The sequence below is a fragment of the Plenodomus lingam genome (assembly GCF_022343315.1).
Source record: "Plenodomus lingam strain CAN1 chromosome Unknown contig_8, whole genome shotgun sequence".
NCBI classification, from domain to species: domain Eukaryota; kingdom Fungi; phylum Ascomycota; class Dothideomycetes; order Pleosporales; family Leptosphaeriaceae; genus Plenodomus; species Plenodomus lingam.
In genome coordinates, this window is record NW_027093972.1 from 1,150,217 (window position 1) to 1,170,460 (window position 20,244).

Genomic DNA, 20,244 nt, shown 5'->3' on the forward strand with positions numbered 1-20,244 from the left:
CCCCGCAAGATGTCCGGACATCCGCAGGGCGGCCACTACGACGACGGCTACGGCCAGACTCAGGGCCAGCAGTCGCACCCTCAGGACGCCTACTACCAGGACGACCAATACGGTCAATACCACGACGAGTCTCGTGGCCAGTCTCAGTACCAGCAACAGGGCGATGCTTATTATGACGAATCGTGCGTCCTTCTCTTCCCGATGAGGCATTTTTTTCGTTCGAGATGACTAATCGCTTCACAGAGCTTATTACGACGGTCATGGTGGTCAACAGCAGTATCAACAAAATGGCAACGGCTACTACGACGATCGCGGTCAGCAGGGCTACCAAGACGAGTATTACAACGACCAGTACTACGACCAAGGAGGCGCTCAAGATGGTTATGCACAAAACGGCCAACCGCCTCGCCGTCGCGGCCACGACTCCGAGGAGGACTCTGAGACCTTTAGTGACTTCACCATGCGTTCTGACATGGCCCGCGCAACCGACATGGACTACTATGGCCGTGGAGACGAGCGCTACAACAGCTACCAGGAAGGTGCCCGTGGCTACCGCCCACCCTCCTCTCAGGTCTCCTACGGCGGCAACCGTTCGTCCGGTGCATCCACGCCCATCTATGGAATGGACTACTCGAATGCCTTGCCCGCTGGCCAGCGCTCTCGTGAGCCCTATCCCGCATGGACCGCCGAGGCACAAATCCCGTGTACCAAAGAAGAGATTGAGGACATTTTTCTGGATCTGACCGCCAAATTCGGTTTCCAGCGCGACAGCATGAGAAACATGTATGACCACTTCATGACGTTGCTAGATTCCCGCGCGTCACGCATGTCACCCAACCAGGCGCTTTTGTCGCTTCATGCCGATTATATTGGTGGCGAAAACGCCAACTTCCGGAGATGGTACTTTGCTGCTCATCTCGATCTCGATGATGCCGTTGGATTTGCAAACATGAACCTTGGAAAGGCCAGCCGTAGAACGCGCAAGGCTCGCAAGGCTGCGAAGAAGAAGGCCACCGAGAACCCAGGCAACGAGGATGAGACGCTGGATGCCTATGAAGGCGACAACAGTCTCGAGGCGGCTGAGTACCGCTGGAAGACTCGCATGAACCGCATGTCACAACACGAACGCGTTCGCCAGGTGGCTTTGTACCTGCTCTGCTGGGGTGAGGCGAACCAAGTTCGTTTTATGCCGGAGCTCATGTGCTTCATCTTCAAGTGCGCAGACGACTACCTCAATTCGCCTGCTGGTCAAGCGCAGACCGAGCCCGTCGAAGAGTTTACGTACCTCAACGAAATCATCACCCCGCTCTACCAATACTGCCGTGATCAAGGGTACGAAATTCAAGATGGCAAGTACGTCCGTCGTGAACGCGATCACTCCTCCATCATTGGTTATGACGACATCAACCAGCTCTTCTGGTACCCAGAGGGTCTCGAAAGAATTGTCTTCGAAGACAAGTCTCGCATCGTAGACCTTCCGCCTGCTGAGCGATACGCAAAGTTGAAGGACGTGGTGTGGAAAAAGGTCTTCTTCAAGACCTACTACGAGCGTCGATCATGGTTCCACATGATTGTCAACTTCAACCGCATCTGGGTCATTCACTTGACCACTTTCTGGTTCTACACCGTCTTCAACTCTCAGCCCGTCTACACCAAGAAGTACGAACAACAGCTGGACAACCGACCGGAGAGGGCCGCCATCCTTTCCGCTGTTGCTCTCGGTGGTACGATTGCTTCTCTGATTCAAATCTGGGCCACCCTTGCTGAGTGGGCATACGTTCCACGCAAGTGGGCTGGTGCTCAGCATCTCACCAAGCGTCTCATGTTCCTCCTCGCCGTCTTCGCTGTCAACATTGCACCCAGCGTTTACATCTTTGGTTTGGACAAGCGGACCGGCACCATCGCCAACATTCTTGGAGGCGTTCAATTCGCCATTGCTCTGCTTACCTTCATATTCTTCTCCATCATGCCTCTTGGCGGTCTCTTTGGCAGCTACCTCACTCGCAACTCGCGCAAGTATGTTGCCAGTCAAACCTTTACCGCCAGTTATCCGCGTCTCAAGGGCAATGACATGTGGATGTCCTACGGCCTATGGGTTTTGGTCTTTGCCGCCAAGTTGGCCGAGTCGTACTTCTTCCTGACCCTGTCGATCAAGGATCCTATCCGTATCCTCTCGCACATGAAGAAGCCCGACTGTTTGGGTGACGCGATCTTGGGAGACATTCTATGCAAGTACCAGCCAAGAATTCTGCTCGGTCTCATGTATTTCATGGACTTGATCTTGTTCTTCTTGGACTCGTATCTGTGGTACATCATCGCGAACATGTTGTTCTCGGTTTCCCGATCCTTTTACCTCGGTGTCTCCATTTGGACCCCGTGGAGGAACATCTTCTCCCGCCTGCCCAAGCGTATCTATTCAAAGGTTCTGGCCACCACGGACATGGAGATCAAATACAAGCCCAAGGTGCTCATCTCCCAGATCTGGAACGCTGTCGTCATCTCGATGTATCGGGAACATCTTTTGGCCATTGACCATGTGCAGAAGCTTCTTTACCACCAGGTCCCGTCTGAGCAAGAAGGCAAACGTACCCTGCGAGCACCAACTTTCTTCGTCTCTCAAGAAGACCACTCCTTCAAGACGGAGTTTTTCCCGGCCCAGAGTGAGGCTGAGCGTCGCATCTCTTTCTTCGCCCAGTCCTTGTCTACGCCGATTCCTGAGCCTCTTCCCGTGGATAACATGCCTACATTCACCGTCTTGATCCCTCACTACGGTGAAAAGATCCTGTTGTCTCTCCGTGAGATCATTCGTGAAGATGAGCCCTACTCTCGGGTCACCCTCCTCGAATACCTTAAGCAACTTCATCCTCACGAGTGGGACTGCTTCGTCAAGGACACAAAGATTCTGGCGGACGAGACATCTCAATTCAACGGCGACGATGAGAAGGGTGAGAAGGACACCGCTAAGAGCAAGATCGATGATCTTCCCTTCTACTGCATTGGTTTCAAGTCTGCTGCTCCCGAATACACGCTCCGTACCCGTATCTGGGCTTCTCTGCGTTCCCAGACGCTTTACCGTACTATTTCGGGTTTCATGAACTACAGCCGTGCGATCAAGCTTCTATACCGCGTGGAGAACCCAGAGGTCGTCCAGATGTTCGGTGGTAACTCTGACAAGCTCGAGCGTGAGCTCGAGCGTATGGCTAGACGCAAGTACAAGATCTGTGTTTCCATGCAACGTTATGCCAAATTCACAAAGGAGGAGCGTGAGAACACCGAATTTCTCCTCCGTGCCTACCCTGATCTTCAAATTGCCTACCTGGACGAGGAGCCACCACTCAATGAGGGTGACGAGCCACGCATTTATTCCGCCTTGATTGATGGTCACTCTGAGATCATGGACAATGGCATGCGTCGCCCTAAGTTCCGCATTCAACTCTCTGGCAACCCTATTCTCGGTGATGGCAAGTCTGACAACCAGAACCATTCCATCATCTTCTACCGCGGAGAGTACATCCAGCTTATCGATGCTAACCAGGACAACTACCTCGAGGAGTGCTTGAAGATTCGCAGTGTCCTTGCAGAGTTCGAGGAGATGACCACCGATAACGTTTCGCCCTACACTCCCGGCATCCCCAATCCAAACTTCAACCCTGTCGCTATTCTCGGAGCTCGTGAATACATCTTCTCCGAGAACATTGGTATCCTTGGTGACATCGCTGCTGGAAAGGAACAGACATTCGGTACTATGTTTGCTCGAACCCTGGCTCAGATTGGTGGCAAGCTCCATTATGGTCACCCTGATTTCCTCAACGGTATCTTCATGACCACTCGTGGTGGTGTTTCCAAGGCCCAAAAGGGACTGCATCTGAACGAGGATATCTACGCTGGCATGAATGCTCTTCTCCGTGGTGGTCGCATAAAGCACTGCGAGTACTACCAGTGTGGAAAGGGTCGTGATCTTGGTTTCGGCTCTGTGCTCAACTTCACAACCAAGATTGGTACTGGTATGGGTGAGCAGATGCTGTCCCGCGAGTACTACTATCTGGGAACACAGCTTCCTCTCGACCGTTTCTTGTCCTTCTACTACGCCCATCCTGGTTTCCACATCAACAACATGTTCATCATGTTGTCTGTGCAGTGCTTCATGTTCGTCTTGGTCAACCTCGGCGCTCTCAACCACGAGATCATTCTCTGCCAGTTCAACAAGGACCTCCCGATTACCGATCCTCAGTGGCCCAACGGTTGCGCCAACTTGGTACCTGTATTCGACTGGGTTGCACGTTGTATTGTGTCCATCTTCATTGTCTTCTTCATCTCCTTCGTGCCCCTTGTGGTTCAAGAGTTGACTGAGCGTGGGTTTTGGCGCGCTGCGACTCGTCTCGCCAAGCACTTCTCATCTGGTTCGCCCTTCTTCGAGGTGTTTGTCACGCAAATTTACGCCAACTCCCTCCAGACGAACTTGTCATTCGGTGGTGCTCGTTACATTGGTACTGGCCGTGGTTTCGCCACTGCCCGTATTCCATTCGGTATCCTCTACTCTCGATTTGCTGGACCATCCATTTATCTTGGTGCTCGTGCCTTGATGATGATTCTGTTCGCTACCATCACGGTCTGGGGACCATGGCTCATCTATTTCTGGGCATCCCTGTTGTCTCTTTGCTTGGCCCCCTTCCTCTTCAATCCTCACCAGTTCTCGTGGGACGATTTCTTCATCGACTACAGGGAGTACCTTCGCTGGCTGTCTCGCGGAAACACTCGATCCCACAGCGCGTCCTGGATCGGTTACTGCCGTCTGTCACGTACTCGTATCACGGGTTACAAACGCAAGGTGCTGGGAGATCCTTCGTCTAAGCTCTCGGGTGACGTTCCACGGGCTCAGTTCAGCAACATCTTCATGGCAGAGATCCTTGGGCCCCTTGTTCTTGTCGCTATCACCTTGGTCCCCTACCTGTTCATCAACGCTCAGACTGGTGTCAACGACAGGCGCAACACTGCTGAGGAGAAGCCCAATCTTCCTCCTCCCAAGGCATCAGGCGCCCTTGTCCGCATTGGCCTTGTTGCTCTGGGACCTGTCGCCGTCAATGCCGGTGTACTGGCGGGACTTTTCGCCTTGGCTTGTTGCGCTGGACCTCTCCTGAGCATGTGCTGCAAGAAATTCGGTGCCGTTCTCGCCGCCATTGCGCACGCCATTGCTGTCATCATGCTGTTGGTCTTCTTCGTCGTCCTGATGTTCCTTGAGGGCTTTAGTTTCCCGAGGGCATTGGGTGGTATGATTGCAGTCACCGCCATCCAGCGATTCTTATTCAAGCTGATCATCTCTCTTGCTCTCACTCGTGAGTTCAAGGCGGATACTTCCAACATCGCTTGGTGGACTGGAAAGTGGTACACCATGGGCTGGCACACCATCTCGCAGCCTGGCCGTGAATTTCTCTGCAAGATTTGTGAGCTTGGCATGTTCGCCGCCGACTTCATCCTGGGACATGTCCTTCTCTTCTTCATGCTTCCTGTCTTGTTAATTCCTTACGCCGACAAGTTCCACTCTGTCATGCTGTTCTGGCTTCGCCCAAGGTACGTTTAGACACGTCTGTCCTGATGCATGCAATGTACTAATTCATGAATAGTCGTCAGATCCGACCTCCCATCTACTCGCTCAAGCAGACCAAGCTTCGCAAGCGCAGAGTTATCCGCTATGCCATTCTCTACTTCACCCTCCTTGTGGTCTTCCTTGTCCTGATTGTCGGACCCATTATCGTTGGGGAAAAGTTCAAGTTTGATTTCCCCATGACGCTGCCCATGGAGATTCTGCAGCCGACTGGTTACAACAACAACGACACAACTACGTCGGTGACTGGAAGCTGTGTGAATGGCATGAAGTGTCCCGAATGGAATCCTGCTGGCGAGACAGCTAGCTCGGATGAAGCGGTGGACCCCGCAACTCGTCGTTTCCGCCGCTACATGGCCTACTAAAAAAAAGCTCATTTGAAAGTTCGGCGGATTGTTCGCACTCTTTGGGCATCGCATGTACAAGATAAAGCGTACCGTGATCGGGTGGACTGGGCCCCGTCGGATAATGATTGTAATAGCCGGCATCAGCATCTCATTCATTTCCTATTGGCGTTGGGGTGTGAGTGTAGATGCTTGCAGCCGCCCCTTTTTTCCCTCTTTTTTTTTGGCATTTGGCGTGTCCACCGTTGGTGCGGACTTGATTGCACATATACTATGATGGGTTTGCTTTTAGTTGGTCATGGGAAGGCGAGCATGTTAGAAAGTGACTCATTACACATAAATACATGGATGTCTTATGCTTGAAATGCAAATGGCTCTGTTTTGGTGACGATGAGAAAGCAAATGAGCGTTGGGCAGGGCAAGGGTGTTCGTCTTGCATCACGGGACGGTCATGTTCCTGGCTTCGTTTTGTTGGCGTTGGTTGGGGCTACCCTATGACACGACACTGCCCCTGCACCCTCATCTGCTCGCCTGGCCTGGGGGGACCACCTCCGCGCTTCGCCGCAACTCCCGAAGACTTGCCAACGCTCAAGAAAGTAGGCCACGCCCCAAGGCCACGCCTGCGCCTCCTTGTCTCGACTCCACTCGTGCCCTCGAGCCATCATGGATCTCCACGAAGTACAGAATGCGACTGCACGCTTTTTCACAGACGCCAATGCGCAGTTCAACCGCATCCCCGGATCGGCCATTGCGGTGCGATACATCAAGTCGAGTTACCAGAACGACCCGGTGCGCAGCGCGATTGAACTGTTCCTCTTTCTCTTTGCCGTGCGCTATCTGCTGGCACCCAAGTACAGCACGCAGAAGAAAGTGCAATTGACGGACGCGGTACGTTGTTCATCGCCAGACTGAAGCAGCGCAGCGAGAGACTGATACGTGTGTCTGTGTGTGTGAATAGGAGATTGACGAGCTGGTCGAAGACTGGACGCCTGAGCCACTCGTTGCACCGCCTACGCAGTTTGAGGAACTGGATAACGAGAAGCGGCCAGTGATTGTTGGGTAAGATGGCCCCAAAGAAAAGACGGCGCATGGAAACATGAACAGCATTCATCTAACCCTCGTCGTGCAGACCCACGGGCCCCAAGTCGAAGCTCTCTACCGGCCGCACCGTCACGAACCTTGCTTCCTATAATTTCTACAACTTCCTCGCCTCAGATGCGCTCAAGGAGAAAGCCATACAGACGCTGCGCACCTACGGTGTTGGCCCCTGCGGCCCTCCCGGTTTCTACGGCACCCAGGATGTTCACATGAAGACAGAGGCCGACGTAGCCGCACACTTGGGTGTCCCGGCCTGCATCATCTACGCCCAGTCCTTCTCCACCATCAGCAGCGTTATCCCGAGTTTCAGCAAGCGGGGCGACATCATCGTAGCCGACCGAGCCATCAACTATGCCGCCCGCAAGGGCATGCAGATTAGTCGCAGCACCGTGCGCTGGTTCGAGCACAATGACATGGAGGATCTTGAGAATGTACTGAAGAAAATCACAAAGGAACAGGCAAAGAAGCCGCTTACTAGGCGCTTCATCATCACCGAAGGCCTCTTTGAGAACATGGGCGATGTCGTGGACCTGCCAAAGCTGGTACGTTCTAGACCTAGAATACATGCAAAACATGTAGGCGGAGCTAAGCTAACATGTGGCAGATTGAGCTGAAGCTCAAGTACAAGTTCCGCCTCATCCTCGACGAAACATGGTCCTACGGCGTCCTCGGTCGCACCGGTGCGGGCGTGACGGAGGCTCAAAACGTCGACGCGACCGAAGTAGACATGATTATCGGCTCCCTCTCCGGTCCGCTCTGTGCAGCCGGTGGATTCTGCGCGGGCAACGGAGAAGTCGTCGAACATCAACGCATCTCGTCGGCATCGTACACATACTCGGCTGCTCTGCCTGCACTGCTTTCCACGACGGCGAGCGAGACCATCAGCCTGCTGCAGGAACAACCCGAGATCTTGACTGCATTGCGGGAGAACATCAAGGCGATGCGTGCCCAACTGGACCCGAGGAGCGACTGGATCAAGATTACCAGTTCGGCGGACAATCCCATCTTACTCCTTGTCCTGAAGCCCGAAGTCATCGAGGCCAAGAAACTGACCATTGACGACCAAAACCAAATCTTCCGCGAGGTGGTCGACGAGGTACGTCGTTCTCCTCAATTCCTCTGGCCCCTCCTCTCTTAGCACTCTGGTGCAAAAAGATGACCCACTCACTGACATGACCAATCCAGTGTCTGGCAAACAGCGTGCTCATCACCCGCCTCAAGGCCTTTCCCCTCGGCCTCGGCCTCAACCCCCGAGATGCCGGTTGGCAGCCCACGCCGGCGCTCAAGGTCTGCTGCACCAGCGGGCTGACCAAGAAGGAGACGGAGAAGGCAGGCACTATCATCAGGCATGCGGTTACCAAGATTGTCAGCAGGCGCAAGTAAAGCCTACCTGTTCTGCGCATTTCCTCGCGCCCGTGGTGGTGGTTGGGCGAAGCCCCAGAGGAGGAGCGGGATAAGCATCGGGCGGCGTTTTTTTTTTTTGTTTTGGGGCCCTGGGGGGGTTTGTTTTGAGTTTGTATGGTTAGTTACATGTCGATTGTTGGCATGTGGAATGTGGAATGGTTGAGGACGCTTTGGGCTGTGGTTTTGTTTTGGCTTGTTCTTTTCTTTCCAAACGGTCCACCCCCAACCCCCCCTGTTTTTCACGGTTGATGCACAACATCTTCCTCTCCCTCTTCACCATCGTAATGCCTAATGCCTGTACTCTACATCCAAAAATACCACAATCTATCCTACTCGTCTGATTGTGCATCTGCCCACCTTTCCCAACCGCCCTCCCCTCCTTGCAAAATACGCAATCTGACAGCTTCCCATCGTATCCTTGCCCTTGATCATCACACTCTACGACATGGGGAAACCCGCGCCTGCAAAACTTTACAACCAGCTAGCTAGCCAAGTGCGTGCGTGCGTGCGTGCGCGCGTGCGATGCCATGCGATGCCATGCACGGGTATTTTCGCCGCCCAGCCAACAGGCGCGATATTCGCAATTATAGCGGTAATGATGATGGATGGGATGGGATGGGATGGGATGGTTCCCTGGCATAGTACATGCTCTCGCACTCTACCATGATTAGAGTAGTAGGAGGTACAATACTCATCATAATTGCATCACTCAATCCGCCAGCGCCATGCTCATGTCCTTGCTCGCTCTGCCTTTTTGGTTGGTTGGTTGGTTGGTTGGTTGGTTGGTTGGGCGCAGGCAGCCCCTGGTTTGTCCAGCCCAGCCTCTCTGGCCTTGTGGCCCAGCCTTTGAATTGTGGTTGGGGTGGCTGATGGGGCGCGGGTGGAGATTTCTGGGGGGTTGGGGGTATGTGTTTAGGGTCTTTGGGGATTGGGGGTTTACGTTGGGAAGAGACGGGTGGTTTGTGATCGGGTCGATAACTTTTGCTTCTTTCTTGGAGGTTTTTGGTCGTGGCAGGAGGTTACTTTACTTGCATAGGGCCCGGGAATAGAGCGCCTTCACTACACAGCGAGCCCCACCAGCCCCCCTCCCCCCTCGACCTCCCCGGCTTCGACGACTTGCCCGGCCAACGCTTAGTGTTGATACTTGCGACTCGACATTGGTCGACGCGACGGATTTACGGTGCGACGACGACGACGACGACGACGACAACGACGACAACGACGACAACGACGGAGAATACGTTTGTTGGCCTGTGGAGCTGATATCCAATTGCGCAACGAAGTGCAGTCTGTGTTTTTAAAGTCTGGTCGAGTCTGGTGGTGACGACAAGAGCAGGAAGGAGAAAGAAACGAACGGATTCCACACGCATGTCTTGGTCTGCAGGTGAAGCAGAAGTATAGAGAGCCTCGGGGACTCGACTCGACTGCATCAGGACATACACGGCCACTCGAATCCCATTGAAGACAACATCTCCCTCCTCTCTCTCTCACACACACACACACATACACAACACCAACAACCCACAATGGCGCGACCAGGCCACTCCGCAACCGTCGTCGGCTCCGCAGTCGTCATACGCGAAAAGTACTACTGGCCCGACCTGCAACTCAACATCTGGACGATTGTCATGCTCGCCACCGCAAGCACGATATTAGGCATCAATGCGCAATTCATGCAGATACAAGATCGCATGGGCTTGGGCACCCCATGGTACACTCCTCCATCCTCCCCCATAACCCCATGATAACCCAATGAAACTAAAAACCCTAACATCCCCTGCCACAGGATCATGCCCTACGGCGTCACCGTCGGCACCCTCGCCATCCTCTTCATCGTCGTCGAAATCGTGTACATATCGCAGCGCAGACTGCTCCCAGGCCTCATGATGCTGCTCTCCTTCATCCTGCTCGTCCTCTTCATCGCGGGCATCATCGGCACCGCGATCCAGCTGTTTGCCGGCCCGAATGTGAATAATCAGTGCAATACCTATGTGTTTGGGGATGATCAGCAGGGGCCTGGGTTGGATACTTTGGCGTTTTTGCAGCAGAGGAATATTTGTGAGTGTTTTTTCTTTGAATCTTTGGGAATACATGCATGATGCAGTGCTGGTGTTGTGTGCTGTCTGTACAAAAGAAGAAGCAATCCAACAAGGACCCCACTGACAAGGATCAAACAGGTCAATGCTGGCAAGCCGAATTCGCCTTCTGGATCATCGGCTGCGTCTTCCTCGTCTGGATGATGGTCATGGCAAGCCAGGTGAATTCAAACACCTACCGACCATGATCCTCACACTCTTCTATCTAGCCATCTTTCACTCTTCTTCTTTTCCCCTTTCTCTCCTCTTCATACCCCCTCCCCGCATGTATACACGAATCCAACCCGTCACACTATTAGCCGCACATCCATTCCCCTACTACACATATCACGATACCCAGAAACCCAGCCTGTATCATCAAAGCGCTATACCATTTATCTCAGCCAGGCACAACATACCACCACAACTACACGACAACGCAACAGCAGCCCTGTTGTATCCAGCGCGGAAAAAGGAAAAAAACACGGCGCACGAATTAAAGATGCAATGAATATACACCATCACCTTGATCCCCGCGTCCTTGTGCATGTGTCGTGGCGAGATGTGCATGTAGTCCTGTGCTGTGCTGTGCTGTGCTGTGCTGTGCTGTGCCATCTTGTCCTGTCCAGCCACTGGTTAGCGATATACAAATCCCTCCGCACCCAGAGAACACACATATCAGGCAAGAAACCTTGGAAACCCACAACCCATCCACCACACTAGCTCAGACACGGGTAACGGGGAATGGGGTACACATGGGTAAAACACAGAATTGAATTGTTCTGACCTGGCTCTTACCAGTCTGGCCTGGTTTTTTTGATTCGGCCTTGGCTGGGTTTTGTTTGCAGGCATGGACTGAGAGTTGGCTTGACAAACAAAGTTTTACCTAGAACCAAAACTGCGTTTCTCTAGTCTATGGGGAAGATGGATATTCACATGGTCCTATCTTACTGACAGCTAGGGTACTCGTCACTGGCACTGACACTGGTACTGACACTGGTACTGACACTGGCACTGACATTGACACGGCAACATCATCACAGCACACCAACAAGGCCCCTAGAAACCCAAGTCGACACTGTTCACAACCAAAACCAAGTACACTCCATAGTATTGTTTCCATACAAATTCGATGCATTTGATTCTTCTGCCCTGCCTCGTCTATCCAGTGAGGAGGTGATGCAAAAACCTGTCATACGGACGTCGTTCCTTTTGCACAAAGACGCGACAATGCGCGTGCCCATTCTATATCGCTGCGTCATTTTGGACGTATGGGAGAGAAGAAAAAGACCCTGTTCAGCGGTCATGTGCTGTGCTATGGCATGCCATGTAGCAAGGGAAAAAAAGGAAAAACTTAAATTACATATCGCTGAAGAAATGGTCGCATAGGGGTATGGTGAAGGTGTGTGTGGCACAAAGCGGTTCCCGGATCGCTAGCTCAGTCTTGCCGTCGCGGGACGAGCATAACGGTTGTGGAGCAATTGGTTGCCATCCAGTTTTTTCCAACAATAGATGGCTGCAGGCCAGCTTGCCCAACAGCATGAACAATGGTATCCAAGGGGGACCCTTCATGACGCCATGCTTTTGGACCGTGGAACAAAGAAAAAAGGGAACGGCGTAAATCTACCCGTTTTGGTATTAATTATGGCTGTGTTGCATCGACTGCGCTGCCGTGTGTCATTGCATGGTCGTCATTCGTATCCGTTCTCCCGGATTGGTGATGTGTGGACGACTTGGTGTAAGACAAGGCCTGATCATGATACGAGCTCACCCCCCAGCTCCATGCCAAGGCCGTCCACCTTGCCAATTCTTGCACCCATGTGGACACTGTCTGCACTTGGTGGGACGATGCTGTCAAAGTTCAAATGGCGCCTAGCCTCTCGAACGGCAGCGGGTGTTCTGCTGACAACAGGTGTCCTATTCCATGATGCATTGTTGGCTTGAGCTGGGCTGGGTGTCATGTTCAGGAACTCGGCAAAGTTTAGATTCGCGGATGGGGTTGTTAGGCCGAATCCTGGAAAGGGGCCTCCGCCACCGGGTGTGCCCATCATCGATGACGGAAGAGGAGTGGCCTTGGGGGGAGGGGTAGACGGAGCCATTCTCTGTGTCTTTGACGTGCCAGCGCGGACAGGTGTCGGCGATGTAGCCAGATACATGAGCAGGTTTGCATCGTCGTCACCAGTCTTCCCTTCCCGTGCTGCACCGGCCGCAGTAAAGCCGCGTTGGCGTAGTCGTGCTGAGCGAGCGACATCGGGAGGGGGTGTGCGTGGTGCGCGTGGCGGTGACGATTGAAAGTTTGGCTTGCTCATCGAAAAGGACTTGTTCATGGCAAACGAGGTGATGGGAAGGTCTTCGTCATCGTCTTCGGAGAGCAGCGGGGAGTGACCGTCGGCGACGGTGGACGTCTCGGAGACAAACGACAGGCTGGGCACATGTTGGCGGCCAAAACGAGCGTGGCGGCGATGGTATACAGGCGACGACTCTGGCAGCTGAAAGCTGTTTTTCCACGATGTGGCGGCTGTAGTGGAAGTCCTGACCTTGGTGCGTCTGTGGTTGCTGGATGCAGGGCATCTCGAGCGGTCGAAACGAGGCCGCTTATTCTGGCTGTGACTGCTGCCCGAGCGGCTCAGCGAGCGTCGAAGGTCGTCGGAGAAGATGGGGGCAGCGAGCGGTGATGAGTCGAGGACGCTGGGCTGGTAGAAGCGCTCAGAGACGCTGGATGCCTCAGACATGGTCTCGTTGCTGGAGCCTGGACGTTTGCGTTTGAGCTCGACATCGACGACGGGCTCGATGGCGTCCAGACTGAGGCTCTCCCAGCCATTCTTGATCTTGACATTGGCCAACGCCAGACGGTTCTGCAGCGTGCGTGTCATCTACAGCACATCTTTGTTAGCGAGCTGTGCTTTGTGCATTGGCCGAGGGGGGCCGCTGCCCGGAAGGCACAGGGAGAACTGACTTTTGACACCTGGGCCCGGCGGAGCACTCTGCTTGCAACTTCATCCTGCTCCGTCATGGTTCGAGTGTGGTCGAGAGACGGGAGGGAGGGTTGCAAGGCAGAGAGCAGAAGGGGAAGGGAAGGTGGGGGGCAGAGGGTTGCAGGTGCAAGTGTAGCAGTGACAGTGGCAGAACGAGTGGCGAGAACAATGTGGAGGAGGGCGAGACAGCAGAGACGGCTGAGCTGAGGTCCTGAGGTAGACAGAGTCGGCAAGGAATGTGAGGAGAGAGAGAGAGAGCATCGAAGGGGGCTAGCCCTTGTAGGGTTGGCAAGCACAGGCCCGATTGGCCTTAGTGGGAGACTGCAGGCTTGCTAAGGGAGCTGGAGCTGCCTAGTTACAGTTCACCCAGCTAGAACCGATGTAGCATGCTACCATGATAGATTGATCCAAGTAACCCACCTAGCATTGTACATTACTGTACATGGTCTGGGAGTTGATGGAGGCAGACAGGCAGGCAGGCAGGCAGGCAGGCAGGCAGGCAGGCAGACAGACAGGCAGGCAGACAGACTGGGCCCAGGTCAAGGGCAGCAATCATAGCATTGTGTGTCTTGATAAGAGGGTGTGGCACAATATGGGATGTATGTTGTAAGGTAATAGGAGAGGCCGGGCTGTGGTCGTGGCGGGCTGTCGGCTAGAGGCTTGCGGTGCGACGAGCAAACTGTGTGGAAGCTTTGGCGAGCGACAAGGTGTGGAAAGGTATCCATGCATTGAAATGTTGTATGGTAAGATTGCATCACGTGCCTGCTTACTATTTCCATCCATACCTACTCTATGTTACGCCCTAGACGTGCCCACCATGCAGCAAGATTCACATCATAACCACCTTGGCCAATACACTATACATGGGCGAGGACTTGGACGCTCAGCATTAGCACATGAGGGGCGTACTAAAGCTATGTGCTGATTCTCCTCTCTGATTTACTCTAGTACATATACAGCTACCTGGACAGCAGCGTACAAGTTGTCGCCGAAGACAGGCTACAGTGTTCCAACCCCATCCTCGACCAACGCTGTAGCTTGTATACTCCTACATGTAGATGACCGTTACGCAAGATGATATCCACTTTGTACTAACTTTGTACACACTCTATCCCGGTAACATGCAGATGCAGATGCAGATGCAAGATGCATTGTTTGCGCCACACCCCGTCCGGTCCTCCACCCGCCTGCCCCTTGGCAACAACCCCCCCCCCCCCCCAAAGAACACAACGTCATTGCTTTGCACGGGCAAGGCGCGACAGCTTCCGTTTGCATGCGCCCTCCTCCCACGCCTACTTTGTCTCCAGGCAATCGCGACGGGACGGCACGCTCAACAGCTGGCTCCCTGGTCACGCTCAAGGTCGCTGCACCTTGCTGTCACTGCCACTGCCACTGCCACTGCCATTTCTCCGTCCTGCTAGACTCTTTGCCCTTGATTCTCTCTCGCATGCAACCTCTGGCTGAAGCCTTCACCACGGCTGCCATCTGCATTGCCCTCACATTCCCTTCTTGCATCCTCTTGCATCTCTTGCCACTCGTCTCTTTTCCCTCTGCTATTCCTTCTCTTTCTTCTCCTCCCCCCTCCCTCCTCTTCTCCTCACCTCCTCCTCCTCCTCAGCAACCCACATGCAGCAGCTTCTGGCGTCACTCGTTTTCTCTTTGCCAGCATAGTCCATACAGCTATTAACAACATTGCCCCAGCCCATGTGCCTGTGCTCGCACATCATTGTCCCTTTCGCTGCATTACGCGTCATCTGCGCTACTTCTCTAGGATCCCCATCACTCGCCCACCTGCAGTCCAGTCGCTCGTTACGCCCATGTTGCTGAAGCTTCCTTAGCTTACTAGCGTCGCATTCCTCGCTTTTCGCCATGCCGGCCTTCCTCGCAAAGTTGCGCAGACACAGCAGTCGTCGCTCCAATGCTTGCGCAACTGATCAATCCGCCGAAGCACCTCCTCCAGTTCCCCAGCACCCGCACAATGGCCACAACGCCCACAATGGCAATGCCCTGGCGCATCATACTTCTGCTTCTACTCTGAACTCCTCTCAGGTCGGAACACCTTCACCCTCGACCACTCCAGCCACATCGACGACCGAAGATGTTTCCACACACCCAAACGAGCATCACAATGGGCCTACTCCGCTCCCCACTCGTCCACAACGTCCTAGTGTCGATCCTGTGAAGCGCTACAGCATGAGTGTAAGTCGACAAAGTGCTATTGGATCGCTGGTGTAACTGACTTTGTTGACATGCAGGGCCTGTCCTCGCCCACTTCTCCCAATGGCTCCCTTAACAAGGCTTCGCTACTCACACCACGCGTGACTTCGATTTCGGATAACACATGGGTTCGTGGTCCTGCTTGGGTGCCATACACAGTGCTAATCACGCTCCAGGTCAACCAACAACTTCTGCTCATCTCTGGACAGATTGGCGAAGCCCATGCAAGACCTCTCGACGGCACGATCACGGTTAATCACCATCTCGGCCGCTTCCCGTCTACTCATTGGCCAGTGCATGATTCCTTTTTTAAAGTCTTGGTGCATCTGGAGCCTGGCTGTAACCGACTTCGTCTAGACTTCAGTTCGCCCAAGATCTCAATGCCCAACACATCTATTCCCTCACACGCTACCACCGTGGTGATCAACTACCTGCCACTCACGCAGAACCCACCATTGCAACTCGCCATCATCCTCGGCAGTGACTCGGAAGCCACATACGACGCGCCACCCGAACGTGTACAGCGAGAAGGAAATAATTTGGACGTGGCTGTCAAGAAGTACCGCATGTCTGCCTACCTCTGGCAAGCATTCATGGGCGAGCAAATGAATCGGCATGGTTTCATTCGACGTTGCTTCCGCTTCGAAGATTGCTGGGAGCCTGGGACGCTGAGCAATGCCGACTGGGCGACCAAGCAGCATCGGACCCAGGCCAAGGTACACATTATTCGCTCGAATAAGACGGTTGCCGAAATCAGGGATCTGGAAGTGGCTCAACAACATGGACCAGCAACAAGAAAGGGCGAATTATTCGCATTTGCTCTGGAGAATTGCAATAGTTACTTCAGAATTCAGCCAGGGCAAAAACGCTATGTTGCCTGCATGTTCCTTGACACACAATGGGATACCTCGGTGAAGACGATTCGAGGCCACGCGGCACTGGGTGGTGGAGATGGAAATCTGCAACTGGCCATCTTCGGCTCGCACGCATTGCACAGCTATCCTGCGTGCATTGAGGAAGTGCATCCGGCTTTCACTGACTGCACACGAACAGACACGGCTTTTGTTGCCAACGACTGCAACGAGTCCGGTAGTAACTGGGAGGCGGCCAATATAGGCATCGGTGCCCACATGCACGAGGTAGGTCATTTGTTCGGCTGTCCTCATCAGGAGTCTGGCGTCATGCTACGCGACTACGTTACGCTGAACCGCACGTTTGTCTGTCGTGAACCGTATGCGACGCGCACAAAATCACCGGGTCAGCGCCTGATATTACCAAGCGATGAATGCGGGTGGCACAGACTAGATGTGTTACGTTTCCGGTTCCACCCATGCTTCCGACTTCCACTTGACAATCCCGAAATTAATGGAGACGGGAGTGTGCAGGTGTGGACGGTCGATAGCGGGCAAGGCGGAGTCATTGCAACGTCAAGGTCTGGCATTGCTTGGATCGAGCTGTATCCTGAAGGAGATGGTGAATGTCACTACTGGCAAGAGTATCTGGGACCAGAGAAGCCATGTCCCACACAAATCACGCTCGAAGAGGGTGCCATCCGAGCCATGTTGCCTAGGGAGAAACAAAAGACACGACTGAAGATTCAAGTCTATTCTGCGGGTGGAAGCTCACACGTCATTGAAGACTTTGGTCGACTTGCAAACCAGAAGCTGGCGCGTGTGAAGCTACCAGATGGCCGATGGGGCTACCGCGGAAGCAAATTGGGGTATTCTCAAATGCAAGGCTCTGAACCACAGGAGATGATACTTGAGAGTGCCTACATTCAAACGAAGCTTCTCCTTACTATCAAAATTTACCACGGCTTTGCGGTAGACGGCCTCGAGTTCTTCTACGAAGATACAACAAGTCAGCTCTTCGGCAGGCGAGGAGGTAGCACTTCTGTATTCCACCTGGATACACGAAAGGGCGAGCTATTGTTGGGATTTGCTCTTCGTGCAGGGCTCTGGATTGATGGCATACAAATATTGACTAATCTAGGCAGGAAGAGCGATTGGTATGGCAACGCCAATGGTGGTAGTGGGTAAGTTGATGCCACTGTAAGATCCGACCGCCCATGAGCTAACTCGTCCAGACATACTCTGGTGCCTCCTCGCGGTTACACTATTGGTGGCCTGTCAGGCTCTTGCGCTCAATGGCTCGATGGCTTTGCCTTGATCATCACCCGTTGACAACCTCCCCCGCCGCAACCATCCAACTCACTTTTCCCGGTCAACACTACGAGATGCTGGACCAATGCACCGACGTGCACCGTTCGAATGCCCTACGATTCTATCTTGAACGTCATCCACCAAAGAGCACTCAAAGGGATCCGTACCTGAAGAGCCGTGCTTGGATCATCATTACGATGCAGACATGTCAAAAGAGCAGTGCTTGCAGAACCCTTGAATGCTGCAAATACACTACGCCGCTCAGAGAAAACGTTTGACATGGGATATCGACTCGTGTGACCCAATCCGATTGTTCTTTTTTATTCAAAGGTGCCGTCATCCATGGATCCGTACATGGACCGGGCCTCGCAGGTAGATGCCCCGTTTTTGCTGGGGGTCGAACTACTCTGTACGATTTCAATGGATGAAAGGAAGCACATGGAATCAGAAATCATTGGCAATGGTACTCATCTTGCCGTAGCATAGCAACAATTGAATAGACGTATACCTCACAGTGGGGTCTTGTAATCATATATGAGAGAGGCGACTGTATTGACACTGCTTTCTGCAAAATCCGACTCTGGTTCGGGCTGATAATAGGGTATCATCATTAAGTTCTGTTTTGAGGAGCGCCTGTTGATCGCTCTCACTATCGGCTCGTCATAATCCAATAACAATCAAGGACGGGCATGCTTCGTATACCCTTCCTCTTGTTCCATCCAGTCCATGTTCCGACCTCATCCCAATGCACATCCACATCAATTCCCGCCTCCCTCGAGCCGCGCCAAGCAGGAGAAGAAGAGAAGAAAAAAACTCCCTCCACCTCCCTCTACGGCTTAGGAATATGAATCGTCTTGCTAACCATCAGACAGCCATGCAGGACAAACATGGCGACAACGGGATGAAACTCAAACGGCGTACCCTGCAGCCAAAGACCAAGGGGAACCTGTTCGAGCACCCAGCCCTTGTAGACCCAGTAGGCCATGACCTGGACCATGAGCAGGGACATGGGAATCGGGGTGCCTTCAAAGTATTGAGATTTGCCGGTGCTGTCCTTGGGCACCATGGCGACGGTGACGTTGAAGCGGGCGAGGCGGGTGAGGCCGCAGAGGACGAAGAAGGAGAGGAGAAGGTGGTCGATTGGGGTGCGCAGGCCGAGGCAGAAGGCTGCGGCTGCGGGGGATACGCCAAAGGATACCTGTTATGGAAATTTGTTGTTAGCGATTGGTGGTGGGGGATGTGCGTGATGGAGAGGGTGGAAAGGGTGGAAAGGGGAGTAGGGGACGTACGAGATCAGCCAAAGAGTCTAGTTCCTGGCCCATGAGACTGGCCTTCTTCCTCCACCTCGCGACCTTGCCGTCCATGAAGTCGAAGAAGAGACCGAGCGGGATGAAGCCTAGGGCCCAGTAGAGATTCGTATAGTTGTGCGGGTTGTCTTGGGTGCAGTAGCGGAGCGACGACATGACCGACATGATACCACAGAAGCCTAGTTTTCATGTATTAGCTTGCCTTCTTGCCGTGCCTTTATTCGCATCCACTCCGATCCAGCATTGCGTCGAGCATGTAATGTATGACTTGCTGGCTAGAAGGGGTGATGGATTCAAATACAGAAAAAAAGGCGTCGGTGGGGGAATTCGACGCACCATTGAGCTCAGTAATAAAGTCTGCAAGGTGCAGCGCGCGCACGAGAGAAAAGTGGCCGGCGTCTTGGGAGAGCAGTTTGACTTGCTTGTCGGATACTACGTTTCATGTTAGACTTTCTAGGACCCTTCCATCGTTCGTCTGAGAGCATGCAAAAAAAAACCCTACCCTTGAGCTCCTTGCCATCGCCCTTGGCCTCCTTCGCACCCTCGGGCGCGCCGTTTCTTCGTTGTGACATGGTTGCCTTACTGCTCCTTGCGCCTGAGCGGTGGAGTTAGGAATGCGAAGGTAAATGTATTGTGTACGGCAACAACAGGGCAGGGAAACGATGAGATAGATGGATAGGTAAGCTTTTCAGGTATAGAGCCGTGCACTGCTTTTTGTCGGTGGGCGGTGCTGGCTGACAGGGAAAAGGCAAGCGTTGGGTTTGGTGACGTGCGAGCCCGGAATTCAAGTTTGGCGAGAACGTCATCTTCCCATGCCAGTCCCTCTTATGCGACTGGGGCCCGGGGCTTGCAGCTGCTCCCATGTGAGTTGCCAAGATCGCCAAAGTGGGTTTTTGCGGCTATACTTTGGGTTTTTGCGGCTATGTCGCGCGAGAAGAACCGTGATTAGTTGGGTTCTATGCAATGCGTGGTTGGCTCAAGACAAAGGAGGGAGGTTGGGTTGGATGCGGCTCTGCGTCGCTGTCTTGGGCGAAGACTAGATGGATGTACTATCTATTCT

The 20,244-nt window shown here is 53.5% G+C and overlaps 6 protein-coding genes across 6 annotated transcripts; 4 read left to right on the forward strand and 2 right to left on the reverse strand.

The window, feature by feature from the left end:
* Positions 1 to 9: 9 nt before the first annotated feature.
* On the forward strand, positions 10 to 5,967 carry IAQ61_010450 (uncharacterized protein; the record flags this gene model as incomplete). The annotated part of the gene is made up of 3 exons (XM_003841783.1): positions 10 to 182; positions 244 to 5,568; positions 5,622 to 5,967. The coding sequence occupies 3 exons, from the start codon at positions 10 to 12 to the stop codon at positions 5,965 to 5,967; spliced, it is 5,844 nt and encodes a 1,947-aa protein (XP_003841831.1).
* A 642-nt stretch (positions 5,968 to 6,609) lies between these two features.
* Positions 6,610 to 8,774, forward strand: IAQ61_010451 (uncharacterized protein; the record flags this gene model as incomplete). The annotated part of the gene is made up of 5 exons (XM_003841784.2): positions 6,610 to 6,834; positions 6,905 to 7,005; positions 7,076 to 7,586; positions 7,649 to 8,140; positions 8,230 to 8,774. 5 exons carry the CDS (start codon positions 6,610 to 6,612, stop codon positions 8,425 to 8,427), a joined length of 1,527 nt encoding a protein of 508 aa, XP_003841832.1. The 3' UTR covers positions 8,428 to 8,774.
* Positions 8,775 to 9,974: 1,200 nt separating this feature from the next.
* IAQ61_010452 (uncharacterized protein) lies at positions 9,975 to 10,732 on the forward strand (the record flags this gene model as incomplete). Its single annotated transcript, XM_003841786.1, has 3 exons — positions 9,975 to 10,159; positions 10,235 to 10,506; positions 10,626 to 10,732. 3 exons carry the CDS (start codon positions 9,975 to 9,977, stop codon positions 10,730 to 10,732), a joined length of 564 nt encoding a protein of 187 aa, XP_003841834.1.
* Positions 10,733 to 12,165: 1,433 nt separating this feature from the next.
* IAQ61_010453 (uncharacterized protein) lies at positions 12,166 to 14,143 on the reverse strand (the record flags this gene model as incomplete). The annotated part of the gene is given in 4 exon segments (XM_066098792.1): positions 12,166 to 12,273; positions 12,287 to 13,396; positions 13,480 to 13,701; positions 13,941 to 14,143. The coding sequence occupies 4 exon segments, from the start codon at positions 14,052 to 14,054 to the stop codon at positions 12,166 to 12,168; spliced, it is 1,554 nt and encodes a 517-aa protein (XP_065951337.1). The 5' UTR covers positions 14,055 to 14,143.
* Positions 14,144 to 14,720: 577 nt separating this feature from the next.
* IAQ61_010454 (uncharacterized protein) lies at positions 14,721 to 18,418 on the forward strand. Its single transcript, XM_066098793.1, has 4 exons — positions 14,721 to 15,697; positions 15,754 to 15,843; positions 15,892 to 17,750; positions 17,802 to 18,418. The coding sequence occupies exons 1-4, from the start codon at positions 15,368 to 15,370 to the stop codon at positions 17,896 to 17,898; spliced, it is 2,376 nt and encodes a 791-aa protein (XP_065951338.1). The 5' UTR covers positions 14,721 to 15,367; the 3' UTR covers positions 17,899 to 18,418.
* Positions 18,419 to 18,706: 288 nt separating this feature from the next.
* Positions 18,707 to 19,756, reverse strand: PPS1 (tyrosine/serine/threonine protein phosphatase pps1; the record flags this gene model as incomplete). The annotated part of the gene is made up of 4 exons (XM_003841789.1): positions 18,707 to 19,075; positions 19,167 to 19,363; positions 19,521 to 19,616; positions 19,687 to 19,756. The coding sequence occupies 4 exons, from the start codon at positions 19,754 to 19,756 to the stop codon at positions 18,707 to 18,709; spliced, it is 732 nt and encodes a 243-aa protein (XP_003841837.1).
* Positions 19,757 to 20,244: the final 488 nt, after the last annotated feature.

What these genes read in the sequence shown, in the direction of transcription:
- IAQ61_010454 (XM_066098793.1), top strand. Translation starts at nt 15,368, where the DNA reads ATGCCGGCCTTCCTCGCAAAGTTGCGCAGACACAGCAGTCGTCGCTCC. An exon ending in TGAAGCGCTACAGCATGAGT is followed by an intron (nt 15,698 to 15,753) that starts GTAAGTCGACAA and finishes GTTGACATGCAG; the next exon opens with GGCCTGTCCTCGCCCACTTC. An exon ending in AACGCCAATGGTGGTAGTGG is followed by an intron (nt 17,751 to 17,801) that starts GTAAGTTGATGC and finishes TAACTCGTCCAG; the next exon opens with ACATACTCTGGTGCCTCCTC.